Source organism: Agelaius tricolor, unplaced genomic scaffold (genome assembly GCF_023055355.1).
Source record: "Agelaius tricolor isolate 1412-34295 unplaced genomic scaffold, bAgeTri1.0.p SCAF_12, whole genome shotgun sequence".
Taxonomy (NCBI): domain Eukaryota; kingdom Metazoa; phylum Chordata; class Aves; order Passeriformes; family Icteridae; genus Agelaius; species Agelaius tricolor.
The window spans coordinates 15,660,637-15,688,517 of record NW_027269272.1 but is presented as its reverse complement, the minus strand read 5'-3'; the positions used below and the strand labels follow the sequence as shown (position 1 = coordinate 15,688,517).

Here is a 27,881-nt window from a genome sequence, read left to right as displayed (position 1 = left end):
CACTGGCTCTCAGTGCACGAGAGGAAATCATACTCCAGGTTAACATGACTATGGATTTAAACTCCATGTTTGCAGGCTTCCCCAGCAGTTAAAAATAACCAAATATAAAGAAGTATCATGAAAGCTTTTCCAGGGATCTCACTTTCTAGCCAGCATTCAACTCTCAAATGTAATTAGTAATATCCCTAATTTCTAATTAATGTACTGCTTCATTGCCTTTAATAGCACTTTACTCCAAATCTGCACTTTCTCTTCTGCCTAAAGTACTAATTTCCATTACCTCAAGAGGTATCAAATTCCAAATTTCTGTTGCAGCTTCAGGTTTTCACACTCAGGTTACAGACACCTCATTAGCCTCCCCACATCTGGTTCAGGCTACAAGGTGCTCGTTCTGTGACATGCCAGAATCAGTCAACACAACTGTCTGCTTACGTACAGGCTCCAAAATGTCTCGTGTGTAAGAAAAAAATAAAAAAGAAAAAAAATAAATTAAGCAGATGGCCCACAGAGCACTGAGATTTGCAATTTTCTTCCTGGAAAACTTCTGGTAACCCCAGTTCCAAAAATAATACTAGGAATAAAACCTTTGATCTCTGTGTTCCAGAGAAGGGAACTGACAAATTAATCAGAATATATTGCTGAATGGGGTTACTCTCTCACACCACAGGGCAAAACCAAAGTGGGTATTTAAACACTGGTGTCCAGCTCCTGAAAGAAATTTACTGTGTTGTTTTTTTTTTTTTCTCCCCAGGATATTTTTTCAATTAACAAAGCAGAAACATATCAGTTCAACTCTTCCATAATCCCCACTATCATCTCTCCCCTAAGTCACTGCTCATCTCCTACTAAAATTTCTTTCTAACAGTTCTCACCCAGAATTTAATGCAGGTTTGTATCTGGCCTTTTTTTATTATGTAAGTATGATGAAAATTTTCAAATAGAATGAATTTATCCATGGCTACAAGCCTCATTTCAGAGGTGTGCACGTGGTGAGAGCTTTGGTGGTTACACTGCAGCAACAAATCCAGGTAGCCAACACTCCAGAATAACCCTGGAGCATCCCAAAACTCTGCAGGATAAATGTCACTCACACACACCTCCCCTCCCACCTAGGTTTCACTGCAATCCAGAATTTACAGGAAAAACTCTTTCCAGATGGGACCCCCAGCACACACCTCCTTTCCATAACTCATCACCACTCACAGGGGTCACCTAAGGGGGACACCCACACCCATCCATCTCCCCCTCCACCTGATCAGTGGGGAGGGCCCTTGTCACCTGATCCCTGCTTTCAAGGAGGCTTCCTCATTTAGGGAACAGCATCTTCCAGCTCCCCCTGGCCCCCCTCGCCACCCTGCAGCAGCAGCAGAGCTCCTGTCCTCCCTGGACACAGGAGCACAGTGCTGAGCTCATGTGCCCTTCCCAAACTGCCTCTGGCTGCACAGGCCACAAGCTGAGAGCATTTGTTGGGATTCCATTCCTGGACAAGACCTTGCTTGAGGCGTTTGATTTTCTCCACTTCTTCCACTTCCTTTCTGTAACATGAAGCAATACTTTTTCCCCTATAAAAACTGAAATTTGGAGCGTGCAACCTAAATTTCAAGGTATTTATAATTTTTGGTCCGTGCACTCTCAGCATTACCCTGCCAAGCTCTACTTGCTGCTGGGAAGGCTGACAAAATGTGATCAGCCATAAACAAGTGAACTTTAACTTCACTATAGGATGGAAAATGGAAAAGGGAAAAAGGAAAAAACAAATGGTATCAAACACTTGTCACTTTTGCATGGCATGGGATGATAACCCTGCTCTGTGACAGCTCACCACAGACTGGTCTGCAATTGTCAGCAGTTTAAGGCAAGTAAAAAGCCAGGAGGAAGGGAAGACAGGTTATCAGCTCTCTTTGGAGATAACAGAGTGAGGAGGAGGGGTGGAAAACACATCTCCAGCTCTCCAAAGACAACTTCAGCCCAAGGAGCACACATTCTGTGTGGCTTTATCCACTGACATGACTGGGACAGACACATGTCAAGCTGCTTACTGGTGCCTACATCACAGAGGATGTGAAGGGAAATAGGAAAGCAGAAAGTCTGCTACCCAGTTTGGATAGCTGGGATTTGGCACAGCTGCCTGACCTACATTAACTTTCCATCCACTGGAGTACTACTTGGAGGAGACTCTTAACCACTGTTTTTGTATCCTGTGCTTCTAGTTTGTAAAACAAGTTAATTCACAAAGAATCTGAGTTACCTCAGAGGAAGAGAATTATGAGAGACTTCCTCTGTCTGGATCTGATAATTCATAATCCAGTGCAGGGCAATTTGCTTGTGAGTCAAACACCTCGGAACTGTTGTCTTCACCAGCAGTTGCAGCTTCAGGAGCTATGGAGCTGCTGTGGAGCTGGCTCTGACCCTCTGCTGTGGCCTTACCCTGTTCAGCAGCTCCCAGCAGGGCAGCAGGATCCCTGAATGCCAGCTGCTTCCAGAGCAGCACCCTGCAGTCCTGCCCCTGCCCTCCAGGCCCTCCTCATGAACCTGGCAGTGTTTGCCAGCCTGACAGCACCCAGCATCTCCCACAGCTGCTGGTGTGGGGAGCACGTGTGGCCATTGCACTGCACACCACTACACAAGGGCTCAGCACCATGAACTCTCCTGCCCTGGGAGCTGCAGAATCCCACTGAACAACAGGAAGTATTAAATCAGCATCTCCTCTGGAAAAACACTGCAAGAAACCACCCACGGGACTCTTCTGCTCTTGCTCTTTTGGCCCTGGAACCACCTTCCTCAGCAAATGAGCCTTCTCTGACAGGAAACGCTGCCTTTGTCCATCCCATTGTCTCCAAAACAGCTGCACATGCTGTCAGTGCTCTGGGGTGGGCACATCCCCCTGGCTGTGCCTGTGCCAAGCAAGAGCCTTTTCACAAGCACTCTTCCCTTTGACTCAGCCTTGGACCTACCAACACCAAGGCCACACCTGTCCTGCCAGTGATCTGATTTCTGCAGAAATGCAAGGGCTGGAATAACCTGAGGAATGTGGGCTGCCCTTGCAAAGAGCCTATCTCACAGGAACATCAGTCCTGGCATTCCCACTGCAGGACACCAGCAGCCAGAAATGCCAAGTCTGTGCTTTGGGGAAAGTGGAACCAAGTTAAACACACATCCAGCAGAGGTGAGGCAGGGGCAGGAGGCAAGAGAAAATTACTCTGGAAGGTCTGAAAGCAGTTGGCTTTCTCAAGCTAGAATCAAAAACACAGAGGGGAGCTGAAAACACACTTCAGATGCAGGCTGACATATAAAAAGAAAGGTGGTGAGGAACCAGAGTATAGGCACTGATTAGTTTGTACCATGTAAAAATGTTTATCTAGGTATCAGGAAAAAGAATATCCAACTTCAAGATCATTTTCCTTTGGGAATTCAGGATTCTCCTCAGGAGGATTTTAAAAACACATATAATAACCTGGCATGTACCCATCTCAAGCAGATGGCTGGACTACAGAAGTTTTTTTAGTATCTCTCAATGCAGCATTCACATGAATCTGTGATCTCTGAGAATTAATTACAATTTCTGAAAGACCTTGAGCACTATTAATTCAGAAAATTTGCCAGGCCAGATCATTTGCCCCAGTTCTTAATGAACCACTGCAATTGCTAACTGCCTTGTATATTGAAAACAAGCATCCTGTTTGTGCTCTGAACATGTTTTTCTATCCTTCCTTGAGTGCCCAGTGCTGGCCACTCTTGGGGACCTTTATTGTAACTGGATACATCTGCTCTCTCTGTCAGTTGCATAAAAACAAAAACCAAAATCAAACCTCCTCCTCCCCCAATACCATTAATCATGTATTTTCTAGTGCACACAAACGTTACTAAGAGTAACAACAGCAACGACAAAAAGCCTGGGACAAACAGGTTTTCTCACTAGAAAATCCAAATGTAGTTTCTGCACTGCATTCCATCTCCACAGTCTCTTATTGCAAGGAGCTTCAAAGGAGCAGAATGGCAGGCAATAGTTTGTGACACATCTGGTATTGGGCTCAAGTTTATCTGGGAGGGATCTTAATTGAAACTGAAAATTTGTAATTAAGATTGGAATCCCTAACAACTTTCCCAGCACCCAAACAGGAAATTCCAGGTAGGAAACTGTTTCTCATCCAACTCTGCCTCCTCCTGACACCAGAAGTCAAAGGAGCCCTGGTGCTGGCCAGGCACCTCTGATTTTGTGCTGCCCCTTGGCACCCAATTGAACCCAGTGGCATAGACATGGGAAAAGTGATGAAAAGGAGCTGGGGGACTGATATCATGGACATCTTTGAAAACAGAGAAGAAAATCAAAGTGTAGAGCAAGACGGGTGTGTAAGGGGCAGGCAGGCAGCCACTGGTGCAGCACTGTCTCCATCAGCCTTCTCCTCAGCTGGTACCTCCAGCCTGATCCACTGCTCCCAGCCAGGGCACTGGGGAGCCCCAGATTGTGTCCTCCTGCTGGGAAACAGGCCCCAGGTCAGCTGAGGCATCTACTGCTTGGGAAACATCAACAAGGCACTTGATGAAATGCACATAAGCACTTGACACCTTTTAGGATAAAAACAGCCAAAGAAAACTGGGATTCATCCCAAAACACACTAGACAATCCACATTATTCAGATGGTGATATACCTGTCTCATTCCCAGTCCTTCATCCCCTCAAGCAAGATAAATGGCAAAGGAAACAAACCAACACCCTCTAGACTTTCCTCCCCCAAGGATCCAGTTTCCATGACACTAGTCTGCCTTGGCTGTGAGCTGGAAAATAATAAACCAGAGCTCTGTTCTTTCTCAAGGGCCAAGATGAAGAAGCTGTGCACAACCAAGAATTAAAAAGCCCATGACTCTGTACATTTTCCAGGCTCTGCTCCAGGCTGGCTGCTTATCACTGAAGTTGTGAAAGAAGCACAGCAGCTCTCTTCCTGGAAGCAGACTGGTCACATGTCACAACACAGGCATCTTCCAGCATCTTCCCCATCTGCCTTCCTGAATCAGCACCACAGCAAACTCCCAGCCCAGCAAGGTTTCCCATCTCTAAGTGCCACAGGAGCCAGCACCCAGCCTAAAACGTGACAGTCAGAAAGTGTCCCGAGTCCCCACGAATGAAGCAGGCAGCCAATCATCTCTCCAGGAGCCAACACCAATGTTTGCCTTTGGAACTGCAACTCCTGCATGAAAAAGACATGAAAATCCAGGTCATTCCCCTGCTCTTCCCCTGAAGGATGAACCAAGTCCCTCAATTCTATTTTTAGCTGAAACCACAATGGGAGGTCTGCAAGGGTGGGAAAGCCTGGGGAGTCTGAGATGCAGCCTACATCATGTCTGGGCTGCATCTGTGTGACTCAGCAAGCTGTGAGGGGGTAAGATCAGCATCTGTGCTAAACAAGAGCCTCCCTCTCTCCTTGCAAAAATTGTGGCACAGCCAGACTCTGAGCAAGCAGAGTATTTGGAGGTGAAATAAAAATACTTTCCTTATCTAGCAGATTACAGCAAGGCTTTCTCAGCAAGGAGGGTGAAATGTCAGCTGTCTCAGGGAAGCAGCTCTAGAACCACAGCTTTCATGGTAAAATGGTTTCCTGCATATCAGCCAGAGAGGGATGCAGGGGCAATGCCAGCATCCACCCAAAGACACAGCAAAGCTCTGTCTTGGAAACATTAAGAAAAGACCAAGAGCTGTCTCTTGATCTCACCCATTCACAAGTGTGTAAGCACCAAGAGCTGTTTCCCCTCACACCCCACTTGTGGGTTTGGTTAGGTCTAACCAGAATTACAGGGTGGCCTAGAGTGGCTTTACTGATGAGCCTGACAGCATCTGGCATGGGAAGGACACGAATTGCAGGAGTCAATTCACAACAACAGTTTAGAGCAAACATTCACAGCTTGCTAATGAAGAGATGATTCTTGTCCTGCTGCCAACACACAGAGCTCAGCCCCCCTTGTGGTCTGGTGAAGCCTCTTTCCTTCTGCAGTTACTTGCAATGAAAATGTGCAGACCAAATCCTCCCACCTGCACAGGAGTTTCAACAGCTACACCTCTGAAATTAATTAAGAAATCAAGAAAAGGATGGATTTCTAGGGAGGCTCATGCTCTCCAGAGCAGGGCAGATTCTGTTGGACTGTTTCCCCCCTACCACCCTTCTGGCATTGGTTTTTTGGTTTCTTTTTCTAAACCTTTTCTATGCAAGGCAACTTACTGGGCACTTTTACTCTTCTAAATGGAATAATTCTAACAAGACATGCTGTGATCTGTGGCAAAGCACATGATCACACTTTAGTGCCTTCATACCTTTTGATCTTAGCAGGGTGGTGGGTGCCTGATGCCCAGCAGGTTCTGACCAGGGCACAAACCAAGAGCAGGAACTCCTCCTGCTTTCACCTTGCTGAACACGGACACTCTCAGGAATTTATTTACCCTACCAGTGCAAGCACTCCAGGCTCTATGAGATGAAAGAACTCCAAAAGTTTATACACCTGTTACAGGCTCTGAGCATCCCATCCTCTAGCACAGAGCAGAATCACACAATGGCTCTGCGCACATTGCACATCAAAAAATCATTACTTAGAGGGGGGGAAAAAAACCACCACAAATGAGGAAAGCTGTTAGAGGGGTTTTTGTGCTTATTCACTCAGCTAAGGTAAACTTCTTGCCTTGGATCTCCCACAGCACAGCCAGAAGCAACAGCTTTTCTTGCTCAGGACTGAGAAGTCTTCTCATCTTCTTTCCTCGCTTCAACAACTTTGGATTGCATATGAGCAAATAACATCAATCATTTCTGCCTGACTGCTACCTTGCTGCTTAAGGAACTAATAATGTGATTAATGAAATTTTGAGGGAGAAAACAAAGGCTTTACTAAACACAAAACATCAGCTAAGCACTGTGAACTTTTCTTAAATTCCCTAGAAATGAGAAGCAGCTGCCTGGCACCAATTCCCCCAGCAGCAGAAACTGCAGCATTTGGAGCAGCTCTGGGTGCTTCTGAAAATAGACAGGCTCTTGTGCCAAACAAAATAATCCCTTAATTTTATAGGTGTCTGAATATAAAAAAGGCTGAAAATTAGAGTGTCTGGGGAGGCACATATAATGCATTGCCTGGTGTCTAAAAAGGTCTTTCCTTTTCCTCTCCAAGCATCAGCAAGTGGAACTTGACTTGATTTAAACTGGTAAGTGTGGGGTTCAAATAAGAAACCTTTTCACTTGATGCTCAGTTTGCCATCAACTTCAGTTGTTTGGGCTTAGGCCACTCAAAAAAAAAAAAAAAAAAAAAGGGCAAAAATTAAAATCTCTCCCAAATCCTAGCAGTGCTCCACAGCAAGGAAAAGTCCTCAGCAGCTCCATGTAGTGGCTGCTGGCAGATGTTTGTCTCAATTTTTTAACAGGATATTTTAGCTTCTTTACATAGTAGTGGCATACACTGTGGTTGTCTCCTTGGGTGAAACCAGATGAGATGAAAAATTGGCAAAAAAATACATTTTTTTATTCCTGGGTAACTCTTCTGATCTATGTTACAAGTAGCAGGAGGAGTCAGGCTAGAAGCAACCTGGATGGGGCTCAGTAGTGAATGTGGGAAAGGGATATTTGTGCTGAGGAGGATTTGTACCATTCTGGGCAGGGCTGAAGTTCCTCTGCCAGGAATACTGCTCCTAAGAGAAGGAGCAATAGAGAAATCTTCTGACTGCTCACACCACAATGCCCTGCTAAACCAATGGGGAATCAATGACTCAATACACAAGGCTATGGAACAAATTTTAGAGACAAAGTAGGGAAAAGTCTCACCAGAGCACATCACAAAACTCTGGAGTTATTTAAAGCACAGAAAATACCAAGAATGGCCCATGAAACAGCAGCTGCTTGGGACTGGTCTGTTATAAGTTACTCTAAATAAAGTACTGAATATCCTAATTATGTTTAAAATTATACATATATTCCATATTTGGCACAGAGACAGCCAGGGGACAGGACACATTCTTACTTCTTTAGCAGGATGCCACCCAGATCCATATGCAGACTTGGCCTTCTCCCCTGTTATTTAAACTACAATAAGCTGTGCTCTGCATTCAAGGAAAAAGGGGGGTGAGGGAATGAATCCAGACCTTTGTGGGGAAGGTTTCAGTGAAAAGGCTGGCTGCTTTTCCGTGGTTACTGAGGTAATGAAACTTCAGCAGGGGCTTACACAATGTCAGAGTGGAAGAAATTCAAAGCATCTACGAGAAGGGTTTCAAGTTACTCAAAAGCTTTACTGATAGGATTTCAGAGCCAGCTACTCTGTTTGGACACCAACGTGCAAGTGAACACATCTTTCCAAACCACACGCAGCCAGGCTTGTCCCAGCCATTCATAAGCAGGAGTGTGAAGCAGCAGGGCAAATCAAATAAATGACTTCATTCCTCTGGAGATATGAGCAAATGAGAACAAAGAGAGCAGTTACAAATTCAGGGTGCCATATTTCTGGCAAGTTTTCTTCTACTGAGGAACTAGGAAAGATCCAAGGAATACAGCTGTTCCACTCCTTCCTAAGGCTCTGCACTTATGAGTGCACATGAGTGTGTATGCACAAACAAGCTCCCAGATCTCCCAAATTTACAAACCTGCCTGCCCAGCTCTGTGGAAGACATCACACAGGTGTTTAACACACTAACACGTGTGCAATAGGATACAAAGATGCGTGTCTGGGGTAAAGCAGGGTTTGGGGTACTGCATCCCATGTCAGGGAAGGGTATCCTCTTTGCTAAGGCAAAAGCCAAGAGCTCTTGGAAAGCCTCACTTTATAGTAGAAAAGGTGTTTATGGACAGGCTATGACACTCCCAATTGCTAACCTGGGGCCCATCAAAACACCAATCATTGTGAATTTTCTTTTGCAGCAGTCCACGTCTCTGTAGTTTAGAAATGTGTCTATGCTTGCTGCTGAAGACCAATGTCCCATTGTAAATGTTAAATCTACTATGAACTAGGAGAAAAAGTAATAACAATTTTTGGACATGTTTCAGTGATGTGAAAACCCAATGCACACTACCTGAGAATAACCCTGGTTAAACCGCTCTGCCTACCTGGCCTGGAGGATGAGTCCCTCCCCAGGAAGGACCAAATCCCCTGTGAGACAGTGCTGGCTCTTCCCTACCCCTGGCACACAGGCTTTAGAGGTGAAAGCAGAGCTACATGGCCTGCAAAACCTTCCAAAGTGACAAGCTGAGAGACATGGGCAGCAGCTGTGTGCTTTGTGCAGGGTTGAGAGCCTGTGAGCTATGACCCCAGCTCCTCTCCCCAGCCACAGTGAGCCTGCCTGGCTGCTTCAGCCCCAGCAGGAACTCTTGCTCCAGGTTTCCACAGGAGGAGGTTCAAATCCAACCTTTTGGCAAGTTCCTCCTTTCAAAACTAACAAACCCATCACTGCTCATCCTCCTCAAACCCTGGTACAGGCAAGTGCCCCTCAATACAACAGCATCCCCATGACCTCCTCCTCCAGTTTGGCACAGGAGTCTGCCAAACACATTTGATGCTGTGACTCCTTTCTCTGATTCCTTTGCTACTTCTATTCCCTGCCCCTCTTTCTTGCTTACACTTCTCTTTCAGCTCTCCCATGGGTGGAAGACAAAGTGAAATATGCTCCAGAGCTGAAATTTCAGTTCACCTCGTGAATTTGAAATCAAGCAGAGTATCAGCTTTCCAAAACAAATCTCAGTGGATATTGAAATAATTATTTTTCCAGCAATTTTTTTTTGTTTGTTTAAAGTAAAGCAATATGAAAAATAGATAAAGCCTTGCTGGAAAGGGAGAATCCCTCTCAGCAACTCTCCTCAAGCAGTGCAGCTGAGACAGGATGAGCTGTCAGCCCTGCTCAGCCCCATGGCTGATGGGTCTGACTCTCCTTGCAGTAGCTCATGCTGATTGTAGGGGTCTTGCTGGTGAGATTCACCAGGAAGAAGCAGGGATGTGTGTAGAAAAGATTCACAGGGTAATTTATGGTGAGAATGGGATTTATGGCATTGGGCCATAAAGTGGTGGGACAGAGGGATGGCATTGGGTTTAGGACATTGGGACATTTAGGACACTTCAGCCTTCATCCTCAGCCAGATGAGTCCCATGAAATGAAAGCTGCTGCCCCTGGACAAAGCAGCTGGCTTTCCACATTCAGTCCAGGTCCCAACCAGAAAATGTTTGTAACTCAGGAACCACTCCAAAGAAAACCCTTGAGTCACATTTTTTACCATGATCCTATCGGGCTTTGAAGGCCTAAAACAAGGACAACCATTATTCTGCAGCCTGATGATGATTTTGGACTCCCACTCATCTGAAATGCTCAATTTCCCCATGTCCCAGGAATATTATCAGGTTTTGAGGGCCCTTTAAACAGCAGCAGCAGCAGCTCAAGGAGAAACATCTGGAATAAACATACCAAAGGTACTGAAGTCTCTGCAAAGGTAGTAAGGAACACCTGGCTGCAAATGTCTGCTGCATGGAACACAGACCCTGCTCTGCTGCCTGTGGAGCAGCTTTAACAGAGGCTGGAAGCTGACCTGCCCTGGACCTGCATGGCTGACAGCCACATCCCCTCTTTGACAGGCAGGACAGTTGTGACAGTGAATTGCCACAGCTGGATGGCTGCTCTCCCCTGAGGGGACAGTTAGCTCACACCCTGCTAACAGGCCAGGCAGCACCACTGACTCTGAGCAAGCTGCTCCATAATTGGCCTTTTGCAGAGCAGGACATCTTTAATTAATCTGCTACTGTTTGTGTGTGCTGCTCCTGCTGGAACTCCCTCGCGGAGCACGGACACCACGCAGCGCATCTGACACTGCCCAAATACGCGATGTCAGCCCTGCCACACACACAGAGTGCCTGGTGTGCAATTACTGCACATCAAACTCATCCCACACATGGGCAAATCAGGGCTGGGAGTGCTGGGCTGGAGCAAACCCAGCCACTGCTGTCCTGCCTCCTGGACTGTGCTGGTGTCTGGCTCACAGGCTCCCAAATCAAGCACAGTTGGGACGTTCAGGGGCTGCTGCGCCTGAGCCCGAGCTCTGCCAGATCTCATCTGAGCTCTGTGCAGAACAAAAACCCAACAGGCTGCATCCAACACACACACTTCAATGCACAGCTGTGCTTTAGTAAGTCATCAGGCATCAACCTGAGTCATTAGAACAGATGTGAGCCCACAGCAAATACAGGCACCACTTCAGCTCTTTTTCTTTCTGAATAAGCTGTGTCACACTCCCTTCCATTTATCCTAACAACCTCCATCTCAGTGTTTTCAGATTAAAGGACACATACACCATTAGACATTTTACACAACTTTACTGCTAATATCAGCAAATCTCAAATCCAGACACCTGTGAGGACTCTGCTAAATCCATCACCAACTTACAGTGCAGTCCATCAGTCAGAGCAGTTGTCCTCAGCATGGACCAAGATCAAAGTGTGCAGCTCAGAAGGCTTCAAACCCGGCTATTTTCAGCAGCCTTTGGTACATATCTCTGTCTGAAATTCCCCAGCACTGACATCCTTCTGTTGTCACCCGTCACTGGTTGGACAAAGTCTCTGATTGCACTCAGCAGCACCCTGGCTCTGAAACAAGAGATAGCTGAGTGCTGCTTTTTGGCTTATAATGCTAAGCAAAAGCAGATCTAGTTTTCCATGCTCAGGACTGCTAAAGCACTAAGTGTAGATAAAAGCAGAGAGCCAAGCTTGCTGGCACATAAAAGGGAGAATACAGCACAGCCAAAATTCTACTGCAGTTTTGCAACAGGGGAATCTACAAGGACAACCTCCAAAATGCCTGATGATCCTCCTGACACAGAGGAAACACTATGAAAAGAAAAGAAGATTCTCCCTTCCTTGTCTTCCTACAATTTTTACCTTTCCAGCCCTAGGACTCAAGAGCAAACAGTAAAATTAAAACAGTTGAACTCTCATCTGTCTGGGCTTAGCTCTCCTCCCTCAATAGCAGAAAATGGCAGCTTTGGAAGTTATTAGGTGGCTTAAATAAGATGGAGAGTAAAGTGATTGACATAAAGCACTATTGACCCAGCTGTGCCATTGACCAACTGGCACTTAAACAGCAGCATTCACTGGGCACAGCAATCCTGATCACTTCCCAAACACAGGCCTTTCTGGGCTTGAGTACATTCTTATCCTGATAAAATAATCCCTGACTCAGGGGCTAAGCACTGCCAGCTCTTACACCTGAGCATTCCCTCCCATCTCAGGTAGGCAAACACCAGGAGGGTTTTGCTGTCCATCTCCCCAGCTTCATGCACATCTGTGCACACACCCAGAGCATGCAAGAGCTCAGCTGGCAATCCTCCTTAGCAGGACTTTGTTATTCAGCACAGGTTGGCTGCAATACCAAAGCAACCCCAAAGAGCAGCACAGAAGATCCCAAAGGACCTGGAACCCTTTCTGAGCAGGGCTCCACCACTGAGGAGCTGAGCTGTAACAGCCACCATGTAAAACAGCAGCAGAGGGACAGGAATGTAAACAATAAGCCTGAAACATGCAAACCTTCACTATCTAATACTTCTCAAAAGCATCATGAAGGACACTATGGCTTCTACACTGTGCTTTTCAGTATAGCTGAGTGTATTGATTGCTGGCAACTCAGTGACAACTTTAAGAGCTGTAACTTTCAAAGAGAAAGTCCAGATGAATGACTATTCAGGTCTCTACCTGGTTTGGTTTGATTCAAAAAGGATTAGAAGCTAAAAATGGTTTATTTACGAGTCTGTCATCTAGCCAGATTTCCCAGCAAGGATCCAAAAATATATTTGGAAAACAGAAGCACAGTGAATAAAGAAACAGTGATTTGGAGTTAAAAACGCCACCATGGGAGCCTTGAGCTACAGTGCAAAAGTCATTTTCTAGGGACTGTTTTGCTGAACAACCCAAACAGTAATCAGGTTGGAACGAGTCTCCCAAGATGGGAAAATCTCTTTTGTTAAGCCCAGATCTGAGTTTGGCAACATTCAAAGAATCATAGCCTTCTCCAACTCCCAGAGCTTCAGCTATCACATGGAAGAGTCCAGCTGCCAAAACTGAAACTGTCCTGCACATCCCAGGCCATCAGGGAGCTACAAGCCTTGTCCTCTACAAAGCAGTGCCTTGCAGAGCTGCCTCCTCTCACAGTGCTTGCACAACCAGGCACTGATGTCCCAAGTTGTGCTTTTGTTACACCCACGTCACTGAGGCTACAGGAATGAGACCTGAATCCATCATTAAAGCACTGAGTGTGGGTAGGATCTGCCCCTCTAGAGGGTGGTGAGCCTGGGCAAGGAGTGCTCAGGGTACACTGAGAAGATTCTGCAGCTTGGGTGGTGGAGAGCAAACTCCAGCAGCAGGAAGGGTGGCTGGAGAGCACACAAAGGTCATGCTGATGGCACACAGGGCTGCAACAGCTTCTGCTCCCCCATGCAGGCTAAAGTGCTGCAGGAAGCCAGTCTGAGGCTGGCTACAGCTGGAACTCAGCTGGATTCTACAGCCCAGACATGGACATTACCTGGGGAAACAGCTCTGGGGGAGCCTGAGGAGTCCTCTGCATCCAGCACATGGCTGCAGTGAGCTGCCACAGTCCTGCAGCCCAGCCTGGGCTGCACAGAAGGGACACGCGGTTTTCAGCTGAGTGGACAAGCTGCTTCCTAAAGTGGCCCATCACTGTTTTATTTGGTACTTGCCTGCCTTGTAGCAGGACCCAAGCTGAACCCAAGTTTTACAGCAGCACCCCAGTGAGCCAAGGTAGCTGGCTGCAGGAGCCTGTGCCTGACCCTGCAGTGACAACTCCAGAGAAGCAGCAGAGCCACCCGGGTACCAGGGTGCAACACTTGTGCTAAAGAAAATGGAGTAGGGCTGCCAACCAAGGAACAACCATCTGCCAAAATTCATTTAAAAGATATTTAAAAGATAGTTAAAGCAAAGGGAGCAGTGGTGACCAGCCTCCCCAGCAGCCCACAATGGGATCTGCAGTTAGAGCAGCATCCTGCAGTGCCTACACAGAGTGCTGAGTGCACCAGGGTAATTAAGAGCACAAGATGCACCAGCACCACTCACTCAGCAAACCCTGCCCCAAGCACCTGCTCTCAGCATCACCATGCAATAAAGCCTCTCCCAAAGCAGCCTAGGTCCCTCTACATAAACAGCCTTTCCTCAGCCACCTCTGGAGCTCAGTGCATGCATCTCACAACTCTTGGTTAACAGCCTGCAAACACATCCCCAGGATCAGTGCTGCCCACAGGTAAGAAAACTGCTGTCCATTCTCAGCCCCTGCAACAGAGACCAGCAGCTCTATATAGGAAAAATGCAGATAAGACACAGTATTTTCCTCTCTTTCACTAAAAGATTTCACTGAAATCTTCCTTTCAGACTATTTCAATGAAACTTTGCAGTTTCTCATCTGCTTCCAAAGAGTAACTCAGGTCACAGATGCCCCAGAATATATATAAACCTTAGAACAGGCAGTGCCTTAGCAAAAACCACTTTAAAAGCAGCTTTCTAAGCAAGGGAACCAACAGACTGTGCTTCAGTCCCTGGGCAGTCACAGCAACACCTTCAGCAAATATTCTGAAGGACATTTTCCAAGCTCTTTCTACACCACTGATCTTTCCTGAGAAGGAATATGGCTGGCTCCATCTTCAAAAGAAGCTGCACTCATAGCCCTGGGCAATGAACTTCAGTACATCTCCCCACTGCACCCTCGGGAGCCCAGCCCTGACCTCAAAGAGCTGTGGGTGGAGGCAGTGCCCTACTTGCAATACTCTGGGGCAGGATTCACCCTTTCTTTTCAGGCAGAAGGCTCTGTGGATTCATGTGCTCCCACCTCTGACTTTGACAGGACACAGCACAGTCTCAGGCTCATCCTTCTGCAGGGATATGGTGTGAGATCAAGGCCACCACTGCAGCTGCTTTGGAAAATCCATGGTGAAAAGCAGCATGTTGGTGTCTAACAAGCATTTTTGTGATGTTTCAGATTTTTTTCATTCAGGTACACCAGGTACATTCTGGTGGTGCAGACAGTCAATTTCTGACAATGTCCCTTCATTTTCCTCTCTTTCACAAATTCTCTGCACCCTCCCAGATGTTCCCATGACCCTTAATAAAACCTTTAGTGCTGCAAAGACAGAATTTTCTCCTGTCTGTGACTAACCCACATGTAAAACCTAGTGACTGTTCTGCACCCTTGGTGCTGGTGACATTCTCCTGAGCTGCCTGTTTGCAAACTGTGCCTGACATGAGAAACAGCATTAGGGCAGGGAGCAGGGGACAGTGGCCACTGCCACCAGGTCACCTCTCAGTGGCTGCGAGGGGACACGTTCCCTGTCACAACAGCATGGTCAGCCTGCTGTCCCACACCCTATCTGCTTCCCAGCCCAGCACCAGCACAGACTCAGCCTTTCATCCAATCCTGAAAGAACGTGTTTTTCCCTTTTTTTTTTTTTTTTTTTTTTAAGTGAACAAGAAGCTACAAGTGAATATTTGGCCTTCACAACTTATGGGCTGCAGCCAAACCCTGCCATATGTTCCAGCTAATACATGTGGGCTTTGCTTCTCATCCAAGAAAGAAAAAAAAGGACATTTATGAGTTGGGATTCAGCAGGATCGTGTGGGAAGGAAGGGGTGGGGAAGTGATGCTATTTTGGTTGCTGTAATTATTTGGTGGCCAAATCCCTGACCCTTGACGTCAGCCCTGGAGGGTCTGTTTAAGTGACCAGCTGTCATGGAAAGGAGGAGGATGGTTGGGAGGTACAGGATGATGAGGAACAGCTCTTTGCTGCCTGAACCCACCCACAGGCAGACCCCCTGCCTTCATTAGTCACCACCAGCTCATGGCCAAGAAATAAAAATGTCAATACCTTCTTGCTGATACATTGGCTGGAAACCAAAGCGTGCAGGGAAGTTCATACCCTCCTTCCTGCCATCCCTTGCTGCAGAAACACACCGGCCAAGTCCTGATCTCAGCTTCCCCAGTAACTCCAGGGCCCTCAGCTGGGTCACTCCGGGTTCACATCCATTTATCCCAACTCAGCCTGGCCTCACTCCAGACTACACACATGGAAATGTGCCCTGTGCAGAGGGGTTCCTACTCCTTGGGAACAAACCCAATCACAATGACTAATTCATACCACCTCCAAAGGAAAAAACTAAGATAAATAACCCCTCAATTCCTTGCTCCAGACGTCCAGCAGTGCTTTGAGCCCAGAATCCTGCTAGCAAGGCTCCAGCAGTGCTCAGGAGGTTGGCAGTAAGGCAGCAGCTACTGACAGGATGGTTTCTCACCACTGCCAGTGCCATCCACAATGAAATCACCAGTTGTACAAGAAATTGGAATAATCCCTACTGGAACCTCAGCCACAACTCAAGAGCACTGGGCACAAGTTTGCTTAGCAGGCTAAGTTGCATTGCTCATTCACATGCAGTTCATCATCAGCTGCCGTTTGTTATTGCTGTGGCCAAGGACAACAAAAAGGCTCTGCAGAAGCCAGAGCAGAGCTCTCAGACGTATGGATGAGATTTAACAGGCAGCTCAAAAAGCCACTTAACAAATCCCAGCACACCACGACGCATTGACAGGGCAGCTGAGCAGCAGGGCTCTGCCAAGGAGCAGCCAGCAGGGGAAAGTGCAATATCCACGAGAAACTAAGGAGATGCAAGAGCAGGGAAGGGGCAGGTTCCTGGGTCCCATCCCAGCAGCAGGAGCCTGGGCTCTCCTGCATTGTTGGCGCCCAGTTTTGTTCCACTTGGGATATTAACCTGCACTGGGAGGCCTTTAGATCAAGGTCTCAAAAAATCCACTCAAACCATGTGGGTCACACCTGTCTCATCCATCATCCAAGCCACATCACCAGAGATTGCCAAGAAATAAGGAGGAATTCAGGGTTACCTTGTTTTTTCCAAAAGACTGCAAAATATTGCAGGCTGGGACCCACTGCACTGGGTCTGTAATTAGTATGTTTTTCTATATTATTCTATTTAGTATTTAGTATAATTTGAAGCCCTGGCACAACTGCATAGCCATGAACTGGGAGAGAGGAATTTGGCAAGACAAAAAGAGCAGCCCTGGCTATCAAATAGATGATTACTAGGCTGTATAAAATGAGCTTAGTGGGCCTAAGACCAGTAGGTGTTTACTGGTTGTGTCCTGATTTGCTGGGCAGTGCTGTGCTAATTTACTACCAGTTGAAATGATGTGGCAAATTGCTAACACCTTAGTTTTGCTTTTGGATTTAGTCTATTAAAAAAAAAAGAAAACAACCAAACCCAAACACTCGAAAAACAAAAGAAACCAGCAGAAAATCACTACAACCAACTAGTCTAATTTTTAGTACATCACAAGCCCATACTCAAGACCAGAAAGTCAAGACTGTCTCCTGTGAGGACATTGAGACAGCTTCGTGACAAAGATGTAACTAGTCTGCGTTTGCTGGCAGCAGAATTGAACCACTGGCTCACCTCTTTCCCTCTTTGACAACACTTTCAACTCTAAACATTTTAGAAGCATTTCATTTGAAATGGTCAGCGAGAACAGGAGCAGGGGCAGTTGGGTCAGTGTCCCGGGCTTAAGGCAGGACTAAATATCCTGCTCTAAACCCAGGACAGTGACCCAACCATCAGGACTGAAAGTTTTCCATCCCCATAAACTGAGTTTATTTTTGTCCTAAATAATTTTAACTTTCTGAGCACTAACATTTACCCTCTGCTGAGGAGTAGGAATGCTTTCTCAGAAAATCTAAATAAAGAGACGTTCCAAGAGATTAAGTCTCAGATCTGTTTATTTATCCAGTATCTGAGTAATACCAATTCTCAAGATTGAAGATAAATAAACACCACTAATAGTAAAAATCCAAATAATAATGATTATCTGACAGTTTTACTATAGGTCTTCAACTGAGATGTCACATAAATCCTGCAAAAACAAGACCAACTGCACAGGCAGACTTTGCAGGACAGGTGGTGCCTGTGGTGGAAAACAGCTGCTCCCCCAAAGACTTTAAAGTAAGAAGTTTTACACATTATTCTGTGTCAGTGCCCATGAGATGCTGCATGTGAAACCACATTTTCCCAAAGGCTGTGGCTCATCCCAGGACAGGACCCCATTACCTGCTTAGGTCCATGCAGCATTGTGGTATGAAGGAAAACTGAGCAAAACCTTCATGGAAAACAGCAGTCCTTGAGTGAAACAAACCAGATTCCCTAAGCAATTGCATTGGTGTGAATCCAGAATTACTCCACGGCCCCTAGGTAGGTGATCCACATACCTGTCATAGAGACAGAAATCCCTGGCCCTGTGAAACACACAGAGGTGGGCAGCGAGCAGTTACTGGAGGTGGAAAGGATTTGAAGTGTCTCAACAACCACTACCCTGAGGGTTGGTACACTCAGACACCCAAATGTGGCTGGTGGAGAGATCACACAAGCACTGGCAGAGGACAGAACAACCAGACTGGAGAGCTTAAAGGCCAAGGTTTACATACACAACTCTCCTCCCTTGGGTCTGGATTGTCATAAATACAGAGTTTTCAAAGGCAGAACTGGAGTCAGGCAATAATCTGTATCACAAGTGTTTCTGAAGTTTGGCCTCACACTTGTCTCTTCTGTTTCTCACCTGTGCTCTTTTATCAAGTGATTATTGTGCCTGCTGCCTTTCAGACATCTTGGTGGTGTGGCTGGGCAGGACAGCCCAGTGTGACCCAAGGACACATTCCCAGTGGTGCCTCCAGCACTGCCCCATCTGCTGCACTGTGGAAAACCCAGCGTTGAAGATAAAAGTGGAAGCTCTCCCCAAACAAGACCTTGTTTGAAAAAAAAAAGAAACAGCTTTAAAGAACAAATAAACAGTCTCTCCTACACACAGAAAACCTAAACATTATTGTTTTATGCTTGCAAACATGAAGTCATGATGGTAACAGAACTGAAAAACATCTCAGACATGCAAGGGGGAGCTCAAGCCAAAGACAGGATAAGCCAGACATAGTGAGGCTTTTGCCCCTTTTGTTCCACCTACAATCTGGCATTACTAAGAGAGAAGCAATGTCCAACATGCTGGGGACTTGTTTTATTTATTGTTTTAAACCCAAGCACAGGCTAAAAGGCTTTTTCATCATCTAGATCCAAGGCTGGTGGTTACAGACTACATACACACAATTCCTGCCATGCTTCACTGATGTGCAACGAGGCATCCAGCGAAGTGGGGAGACAAGACCACTGCAACTCACATTTACTAAGTGGGAGGAAGTGCTCAGCAACAGCACACCAATATCCACAGAAAACTAAAATAGGCTATAGGATCAACCCAGCAAGCAGACCAGGAAATGCTGTGGCTGGCAACAGGATGAGACAAAGGAAAGAGACCTCAAGGGGAGGGTCAGTAAGGTAGAAGAAAAACAAGATTTGGTTTTGCAATTGACACACTGATCAACTTTTCCAGGTTACTCGTTGTTTTTGGACCAAGCTGACTTGTAGAAGTTAGACTGGGGACTGGAAGTAGGGCTCTGTCACAGGGTTCATGGCAGATCCAGGGCAAGCTCCAACACGGCTCCTGAGTCAGCAGCTCGCAGCAGCAAACACTGTCACAGTATACATTGTGTACATTTCCTCCTCCACTCACCCTCAGAGCTAGAAAAGCTCCAAAAAGCAGGATTAGGAACATCATGGCCTGCAGGCTAGGTTTTTACAGAAACAAGATGACTACAGCAGCAAAGCAAGGAGGACATGACTAATAAAATATCTGAGAGGGCAAAGTGATCCTGCCACACCCAGGTGTGCCAGAGTCACCAGAAACACTCAGATCATGTCTCTGAAATAGAAAAGTGGTCTTCAGAAGAATACTTGTTTCTGTTTCAGAAAAATGGATAAATGAGGAAATAATTGATAGGATGATGGGGATGATCACATCAAAGGCTGATAGAACATGTTTCTGTAGAGGGATAGCACTGGTATTTCACCTACACACATCATCACCTCCCTGCCCCTTTACAGTGCTCTGTGCACGAAAATCTTCAGCATCTGCTCAGAAGCAGGAGCAATGCAGCCCAGTGCAGCTGCTGCTACAATCCAGATTAAAAAGTCCCAAAAAAGCAAAAAAAAGGAGCAAAAAAAGCTCAAAACTTCTAAATCTAGCACCAGTTTTCCAGCAATTTACTGCAGAGTCTCATTGACAACACCACGACTGGGCCAGGCTGTGCTGGTGCTTGCTCTGCACTGAGACCAGAGACAGTGAGAGACCCCAACCTGTTCCCAGGGCACCAAAGGCAGTGGGGAGCCCTGCCTGCTCCCAGGGCATCTGGGCAGCTCTGCTGCTCCCAAAACAGCAGAGGCACACACAGTGCTGGCCAGCATTAGGCTGTGCATCTGTCCAGCAGGACTGAAAGCCTTTGCTTTTCCTACCCCACAGGAGTGTTGCAAGGATTAGTTCATGTATATTCAGCACCGTTTTTCAAAGCGCTGCACAAGAGCCAAACCCTTCCTTTTTTTTCATCTGTTCCTTGCTCTGTCACTCCCTCCTGACGGGATGTGTTTCTCCCCTCCTGAGAAACAAACAAGCACGAGGTCAGCAAGAGTGGGAGGTGGGAAGCACATTCCAGGCTGCTCCTCTTCTCTCAAACCACAAATGGCACCAAACCCTGCCATCCTCCCAGTGCTCAGCATCCTGGCCTGGTGCTGCAGCCCAGGGAGGAGCTGGACAGGGTACGCGGCAGGGTGTTGCACCTCATCTCATTTCTCTTTGGTTTCAAGAAGCAAAACACAAGGGTGAAGTGGCCACCCCCAGAGCTGTGCAGCTTGCCACAGCAAGGCAGGGGGGCTCTGCACAAGCCCCACTTTGAAGCTCCCTTTTTTAGACGAAATGCTGAGCAGCTGCTGCAGCCAAAGTCAACGCAGAGGATGTGGAGCTGATGCATCCCAACCCCCAGGGAACATGCCAAAGCCTTGGCACTCAGCCTTGGCATGAGGGCATGGTTCACCTCCAAGTGCACGACAGCAGAGCTCGTGTTTGGTGCAAGTGCAGGCAAATCCCATGTGGGGCATTCTCTCCTGTGCACAGACTTGCTGAGCCAGAGCAAAAGGGCAATCCTGGGAGCAGAGCTCAGGTACAGGCAGCAGCCAGCTGAGGACGTGGACAAATCACTGCAGGGCGCTGTGAGGGACATGGCTGGTCAGAGTGCTGCTTACAAAACCCAAGAGAATCGGAAAGAGTTAAAGAAAGTGGTATTAAAAACACAAACAAGTCTAATCAGAGAGTAGCTTCCCTGGGCTCCAGTGCCTGACACCTGGACGGCCATGCAGATAACAAGAACATCCACTACTCCATTTGAGAGCAGTGAAATCAGTGTTAGCATGAACATAAAATCCCCAGATGTTGCAAAAGCAAATTAAGATGAGTCACACATAAAATAAATTTTAAAAGGGCTGTTTTCAACACATTGCTTTGATAAGCTCAGAATGCCATTTTAAATGAGGAAAATAACCCTAGTCTCAGTAGAAGCATACATGCAAGAACAGCCCACAACCCAGGATTTTCTGGGGTTTTATATATCAATTTTAGTGAAGTGAGAGATAAAAATCCTATTATTTAATTTAGAGCAAAGTTCTTCAGTGAGATTGACATCAGTGAGTCTGAAAAAGGCTTTGAAATCAGAGTAGGAAATCACCTAGTTTTTTAGCATGACAAATTTTGTGTCACTTCCCACAGATGCTGACACTACATAGAGTATCTTTTATAGGAAGGACCATCAGTGGCACTGGCACTGCACACAAGCCAAATTACAGCTCCAGTTCACCCCCAGGATTTCTTTCAGGAACTCTGTGCATCACATGGCCACTAGAGTTTAAGCCAATGCAGTTCTAGTCCCTGACTTGTAAAACTGACATTAAGGCAATGACAGAAAAGGAAGCACAGGAAAAGCAATGTAGCCATGATTTTCCGCTAGGTTTGAGTGCTGACTGTTTGCCTCCTTGATGTTGCTGCATAAGAGCTGCACCACCAGCACTGCCTAGGAAAGATGTTTGTTTCTCCACCTAGAAATGGGCTTCAGCAGAACCACCCTCCCTGTGCACCACTAGGCAGGTCTTCACATATTAAGTTGCCTATAGCAACTAAAAGGTTATGAATGTGCTCAAATAAAGCAGAAATCCACAGGGAGATGTTCCAGAAATGCTTTAAACATTCTGCTTGGCATGAAACAAAATTCCCAGAGTTTTTGTCCTTACTAGTCATGAACAGGAAGACTTACTACAGGTAGCTGGCTTGACAGACCAGAAGTCTTGAATGAATAAGAAAAATACCATTATCATGGTGTGGGTTGGTGGAAGGGGGTTGGGGTTTTTTTCCTCTGGGTTTTTTTTCTTCTTTTTGGCAAGGAAGTTCAAAGAGTAACACCATTTTTCTCAGGGAAGGCACCAGTTATAAGGCAGAAGTTAGTGGGATAAGAGGATGGTACTCAGGATATCAGCAGCTGCTAAATACTGACTGCACACTGTTACTTTGCAGAAATACTGATAAGTATTTCACATCACATCAGGACAATGACCATCAGGTTCCTGGAACACAGGTTATGTACATTCCAGATTTCCAGCTTCACCCACAGCCCCAGCTCCAGAAACATGGAATCAGTTCAGGTTGTCTGAAAGGGAAACACCTCTGGCAGAGGGCGTTGGGGGGGTTACTGAGGGGTTTCTGGGGTTTTTTTCTCTGCAAACTGAAGGCAGTCAATTTTCAGAATTATACTGTGTTACATTAAAACAAAAATATCCTTTCCCAAAAGCAAATAGGAAAACCACCCAAAACAAGACAGAAAAAGCACAGGTGAACCAAAGCTGGAGGGAATCTACGTTGCCATCCAGGATTCCCTGTCTGGGGAACTGGCCACGACCACTGTCCGCACACACCACAGAGAAAGTCGTGCGGACCACACCCGCACGGCTGGGAGAGCTGGCAGAGGGGCACACGTGGGATGCTCGGGAGTGTGGAAGCGCGGGTAACCCTTCGGAGAGGGCGGTTCGGAGGGCCGGGCGGTGCCTACCTGGATGTAAGCGCGCTGCAGGTAGCTGTAGGGCACCCTGCGCTGGAAGTCGGCGCGCACCTCCTCGGCGGCGCGGTGCCGGGACACGGCGCCCAGCCGCGGCTCCTCGCAGCGCCGCACGCACTCTGCGCGCCGCAGCACCGAGCCGAAGAAGCGCAGGTCCCCTGCGGTGCCCGGGCCCGGCTCCTCCAGCCGCACCTGCGCTCGGCACAGCCGCCGGCACCGCAGCCGCGCCGCCCGCAGCTCCCGCCGGCTGCGCAGCGCCCGCTCCAGGCACCGCGCCGCGCCCGCGAAGTCCCCGCCGTAGTACGCCTCCACCCCGCTGGCGTAGAGCGCATCGAAGGGCTCCAGCGGGCCGCCGTCCGCCGCGCACCCGCCGCCCGCCGCCGGCAGCAGCAGCAGCGGCAGCAGCAGCGGCAGCAGCCGGGCCCCCCCGCGCCGGCTGCCGGGGGCCATGCCCGCCGCGCCGGGGGCAGCGCGCTCGGGGCGATGGGGCTCGGGATGCGGAGGGTGCGGGGCTCCGCGCCGCGCAGGGCAGCTCCGTGCGGTGCGGTCCGTGCAGCGGATCCCGGCGCGGTGAGATGCGGGCTCCGCGGCGTGCAGTCCGCCCGGCGGGCTCCGGGGATCCGTGCGATGGATGTCGCTATAATGGGACGCGGGGCTCGGTGCGGCGGGCTCCGGGGGCCGCGCGCGGGGCTCGGCTGCGGTGGCGGCGGGGCCGCGGCTCCTTGCACGCCCGGCCTGTGCCGCCTCCCGCGCCGCCGGCACCTCTTAAAGGGCCCCGCGCCGCCGGCCCGGCCCGCCCCGCCCGGCCCCGGCCCGGCCCCGCTCCCCCCGCAGCGAGCCCAGGGCGCGCAGGGGGCGCGGCGGCAGCCGGGGCTGCTCCGAGCATCCCCGTCCACCGCGGCCGCCGGGGCTCGTGAGTGACGTCGGGAAATGTAAATCGTCCCGCGGTGATGTCAGAGGCAGCAGCGGCAGCGGACTTGGCTCCCGCTTCTCCCTGCCGCGCTCCGCACCTCCTCCTGCCGCCCCGCATCCCCGCGCCGGCGGCATTATTCAAAGGATGCTTGGTGTTGTCTCCCTGCGACGCTGCTGCTTGGAGCCGTTTTTCGCTGGGTTCTCCACCCCACTCGCCTTTTCTTACCCCGGCACCCTCCTGCCTTCGGGAATTCTGCAAATAAATAATCTGGGATGGGCACAGTGAGTGGCTGGCGAAGCTTTTTCAGCTCCCAGCTGTGTGTTTGTCTCGATTCCTCCAAGATTTCTCTCTTCCAATGCTGCAATGCTGTGCCCTGCCAAAAATGTTACTTTTTTTTCTTTTTTTTTGCAAGAATTTTAATGCTTTCTTGTGACGAGACGCTCGGCAATGCAAACTGGTGACACATGAAAAAATATCATAGCTGGCATTTTAAATAATCTCAGTGTTGAACACCTGTCACCAAGAAGTTTTTCATATTAACACAGTTAATTTGGCTGAAATCAGCTGTTCCTGAGTGAGGGGGAGTGACCAAACCCTGGATTTGGCTAGGTGCTGTACAGTAAGATGTTCTGGGCTCTGCTGCTCCAAAGGCTGTGCATACAGCACAGTTCTCAGTAAGGTTTTTCACAAGGCATTGTGGCCTTATTTCTTTCAGACATTTCAGGAATATCTCTACAGATATTGCCTATCTTCTCATAGAATAAAACAGCTGGAAATGGGAGATGCTTGAAATCCACTTGGTGCAGACTCTGTTACTGCAATAAGCCAGATGTCCTTCACGGTCATGCTGTGCATCCCCCTCTGCTGCTCCAGTGACTTTGATCAAATCATGCCTTGTTTATACTGCTGTGTCCCAGATCAAAAACAGGGCTAAACAGCCTCTCATCGGGCAAGTGGTCAGATTATGGAGTCAGTTTACCACAGTTTCTCATAAAGGAAGTTTTTTCCCACATGACTAGACATTACTAGGGTTCTTGGTGAAGATCTTTCTCATCTGGCAAAGATTTCATAACAATTGTCCTTGTTGCTTTCTTGCAAATCAGCACAACATGTTTTAAAGATTTGGGTGTCCCTCCACCCTTCTTCCTGCCAGGCTGGCATGCTGGGGAGGGTATCACGACAGGAGAACCCAACCCTGAAAGGGTATCTGCAGTGGGAGGGGTATGTGCTGTGACCATTTGCCTGTGCAAAACAAAGGTCTCAGGTCCAGATAAAGCCTTTTGCAAAGAAAAGTTTATCAGCACTCCTCTGGGAGAAGAGTTGACATTATAAGAGAGCTACTTAGACCTTCTCAAGGCCTCCAGAGGTGCCACTGGTGACTGCAGAAGTTCAGAGCTGGGGAGAGCTCTGCTACAAATCACAGGGATAAAATGCTTGGGAATGTTCTGGGTGAATGTTCTGAAGGGTACATCTCAGATTATCTGTTTGCAGAAGTGCTGTACCAAATTCCATGTTGCTTCCAAGTCAGCAACATCTCTGCACTTGCAGTGATAACTGAGGCCCTGCATAGGAAGGAATGCAGAAAGTACATGAGTGACTGGAGGGAGAAAGAAGTCAAACAAAATGTTTTATTTCACACTGCTGCATGTTCTAGTCCATATCTTTATTTTCATTAAAAGTCCTTTTTAAAACAGTGAAGAAAAAGTTATTTGTTCTGACCATTCTGCTGCCCTTCTTGCAGGGTTTTCTCTGTAGGCAGCCACTCACTTTAGGACCACTGCCACCACCCCACTTGGCAGTCTCCCTGCCTGGAGTCACACTGTCTTTGTTCACAGACATTTGGCTTTCCCTCACTTTGGTGGTCTGTTGTTAGCTAATTGCAGCAAAGAGCTCAACAAGAGTTGGCACATAAAAGGCTCTTAATCCAGTGTATCTCCCCGACACTCAGTGCAGTTGCTTGAACAACCACTTTCAGTTTTATGAGCCTGCTCACTGCCAGAGCAGCAAGCAGATGGAAAGAAGTTTGCTGGTCCCTTTATTGTCTTGTTCTTGCAGAAGATCTGCACCATAACATCCAGCAGTGCTGCTGCAGCCACCAGCATCACAGGCAAGGTACGCTCTCCTCCATGGAGCTGGAAAGGAACTGGCTTTGGAAGCTTTGCTTCCAAAACAAATACAAAGAGAGAGTTTCACCCAGCACAGCAATTACTGGTTTAGGATGTTACAACTCTGAATTATGCCCCAAGATGCATGAGATATCCCTCATGCCTTTAATGAAAGGAATAATTCTAAAAATGTAACAACTCAGCCCGTGTTCAGATGTTGATCCTGGCCCCTGTGCAGTTGTTTTGAAAAATCTTTTCCTACGTAAATAGGTTGATCTGAAGCTTTTTTTTTTTGCTTGAAAACTCTGATATGTGAGTCAAACCACTGATGATTTGGCAAGAAGATAAGAGCAAAATTTAAAATGCCTTTCGAAATGGTTTTCCAACGTGCACTGTATAAGCAGACCTAGGTTTCAAGCCCTCTCTGTTTCATTTGTAGACTTGCTTTCATATTTAATCATGGACAAACTTTATAATTCCAAATCAAACACAGGTGACCCCTTCAGCCATGTACCTAAGTGAGATAGAGAGCTTTGAATCAGATGGAAAAGTACAACATACCTTTATTAAAGAGCATTGGGTTTTGCCTCATGTACAAAAGTGCAAGTTAATTGAATATATCACATCCATTAGTTAAGTACTTCATGATTTAGACCCAAATCCAGACTGGAGTTCCATAGAATGCCTCCATCTACCCAACACCTTTTTTATTCAAGAAGGTGTGAGAGTGGTTGTGAATGTCAGTAAATGTCAGGAAATTTATACGAAATGAAAAGATGTCCTGCAATATTAATCATGCACCATATTTTGAGACTCTCCTTTCAGGAAAAATCCATCATCAGAGTTGTATAAAACTAGTCTGGGTTTGGGTAGAGTGAAAGGATGAGTGACCAAGGAGGAATTTTCTCTGTAAATTTTTAATCTTGGTATAGCAAGATGTAGCACAATGCAGCAGTGTAGAACATGGGTGAGAGAACACAAGGTGCCTGCTAGGGATGCCTCTCCATCTGCTCCAGGTTCTTCCTGTTGTTTCTTTGCTGGTGGCTTACAAATCTGCTTCCCCACAGCTGTCCCCCTGTATGTTTGGGCCTGTCTCTGATGCATTGCTCTGCATGGGTTGCTGATAACTTGAGGTCAGCACAGGTGAACAGGTCTTTAATTTTTATTCCAAAGCATTTTAACTCTTACTTCCTTCTAGCAATATTTCTGTTGGCTCAGGACCTGGGAGCAGCTATCACTTTCTCCCGGACATCTGACCTGTGATCAAATGCCAGCTGTTGTTATTTCATGAGCTACTTCCTCAAGAACCTGGGATGTCCTCTGTCTTAGCAGCCCTCTGTCCTGACATTTCTCCAATGCATGTCCACCTCATATCTTGCTGATGACAGCCTCCTTTTCCTTAATGACTTCCTCTTGACATTACCTCTGCAGAAGCACAAAATGATTGCCAGCAAAGCTTTGCTTGCAGTGTTGCTCTAAGTGCCTGACCTGCTCTTGTATCCTCACACAGACTGTCAAGGTCATCTCATAACTTCCTTTGCAGCATCCAGCAAAGTTGCCTTGGCACAGGCTTGTCTACTTCTCTCTCTGCTGCGCATCATTATTAATACCAGCCTTGACAGCTCGTTCTTTTCTTTGTCCTTATCTGTCCCATCTCTCTGCTTCATTTTCTGGGATTTACTGTACCCCTGCCTGTTTTGGACAGGGTTTTGTGTTCTAGAATTTGCCATGGCTTCTCCACTGCAGCACAAACCAAAGCTAACTCCCCAAAGCCATCTCTGCACTCACCCCTCCATTGTGCCTCCTGAAGCTTTGGACATGTGTGCTTTAGTTTGC

The 27,881-nt window shown here is 47.5% G+C and overlaps 1 protein-coding gene across 2 annotated transcripts in view; it reads right to left on the bottom strand.

Annotated features, from left to right (window-relative positions):
- The window catches only part of P3H2 (prolyl 3-hydroxylase 2), a 64,382-nt gene extending 40,300 nt beyond the window's left edge, over positions 1–24,082 (bottom strand). The window contains exon 1 of one of the 2 annotated variants that reach the window (XM_071437784.1): positions 23,022–24,082. In XM_071437784.1, coding sequence (XP_071293885.1) covers positions 23,022–23,477 — 456 coding nt within the window. In that variant the 5' untranslated portion in view covers positions 23,478–24,082. The remainder of the gene's footprint in view (positions 1–23,021) is intronic. The other variant, XM_071437783.1, reaches the window with a different exon arrangement.
- Between the last annotated feature and the right edge of the window lie 3,799 nt (positions 24,083–27,881).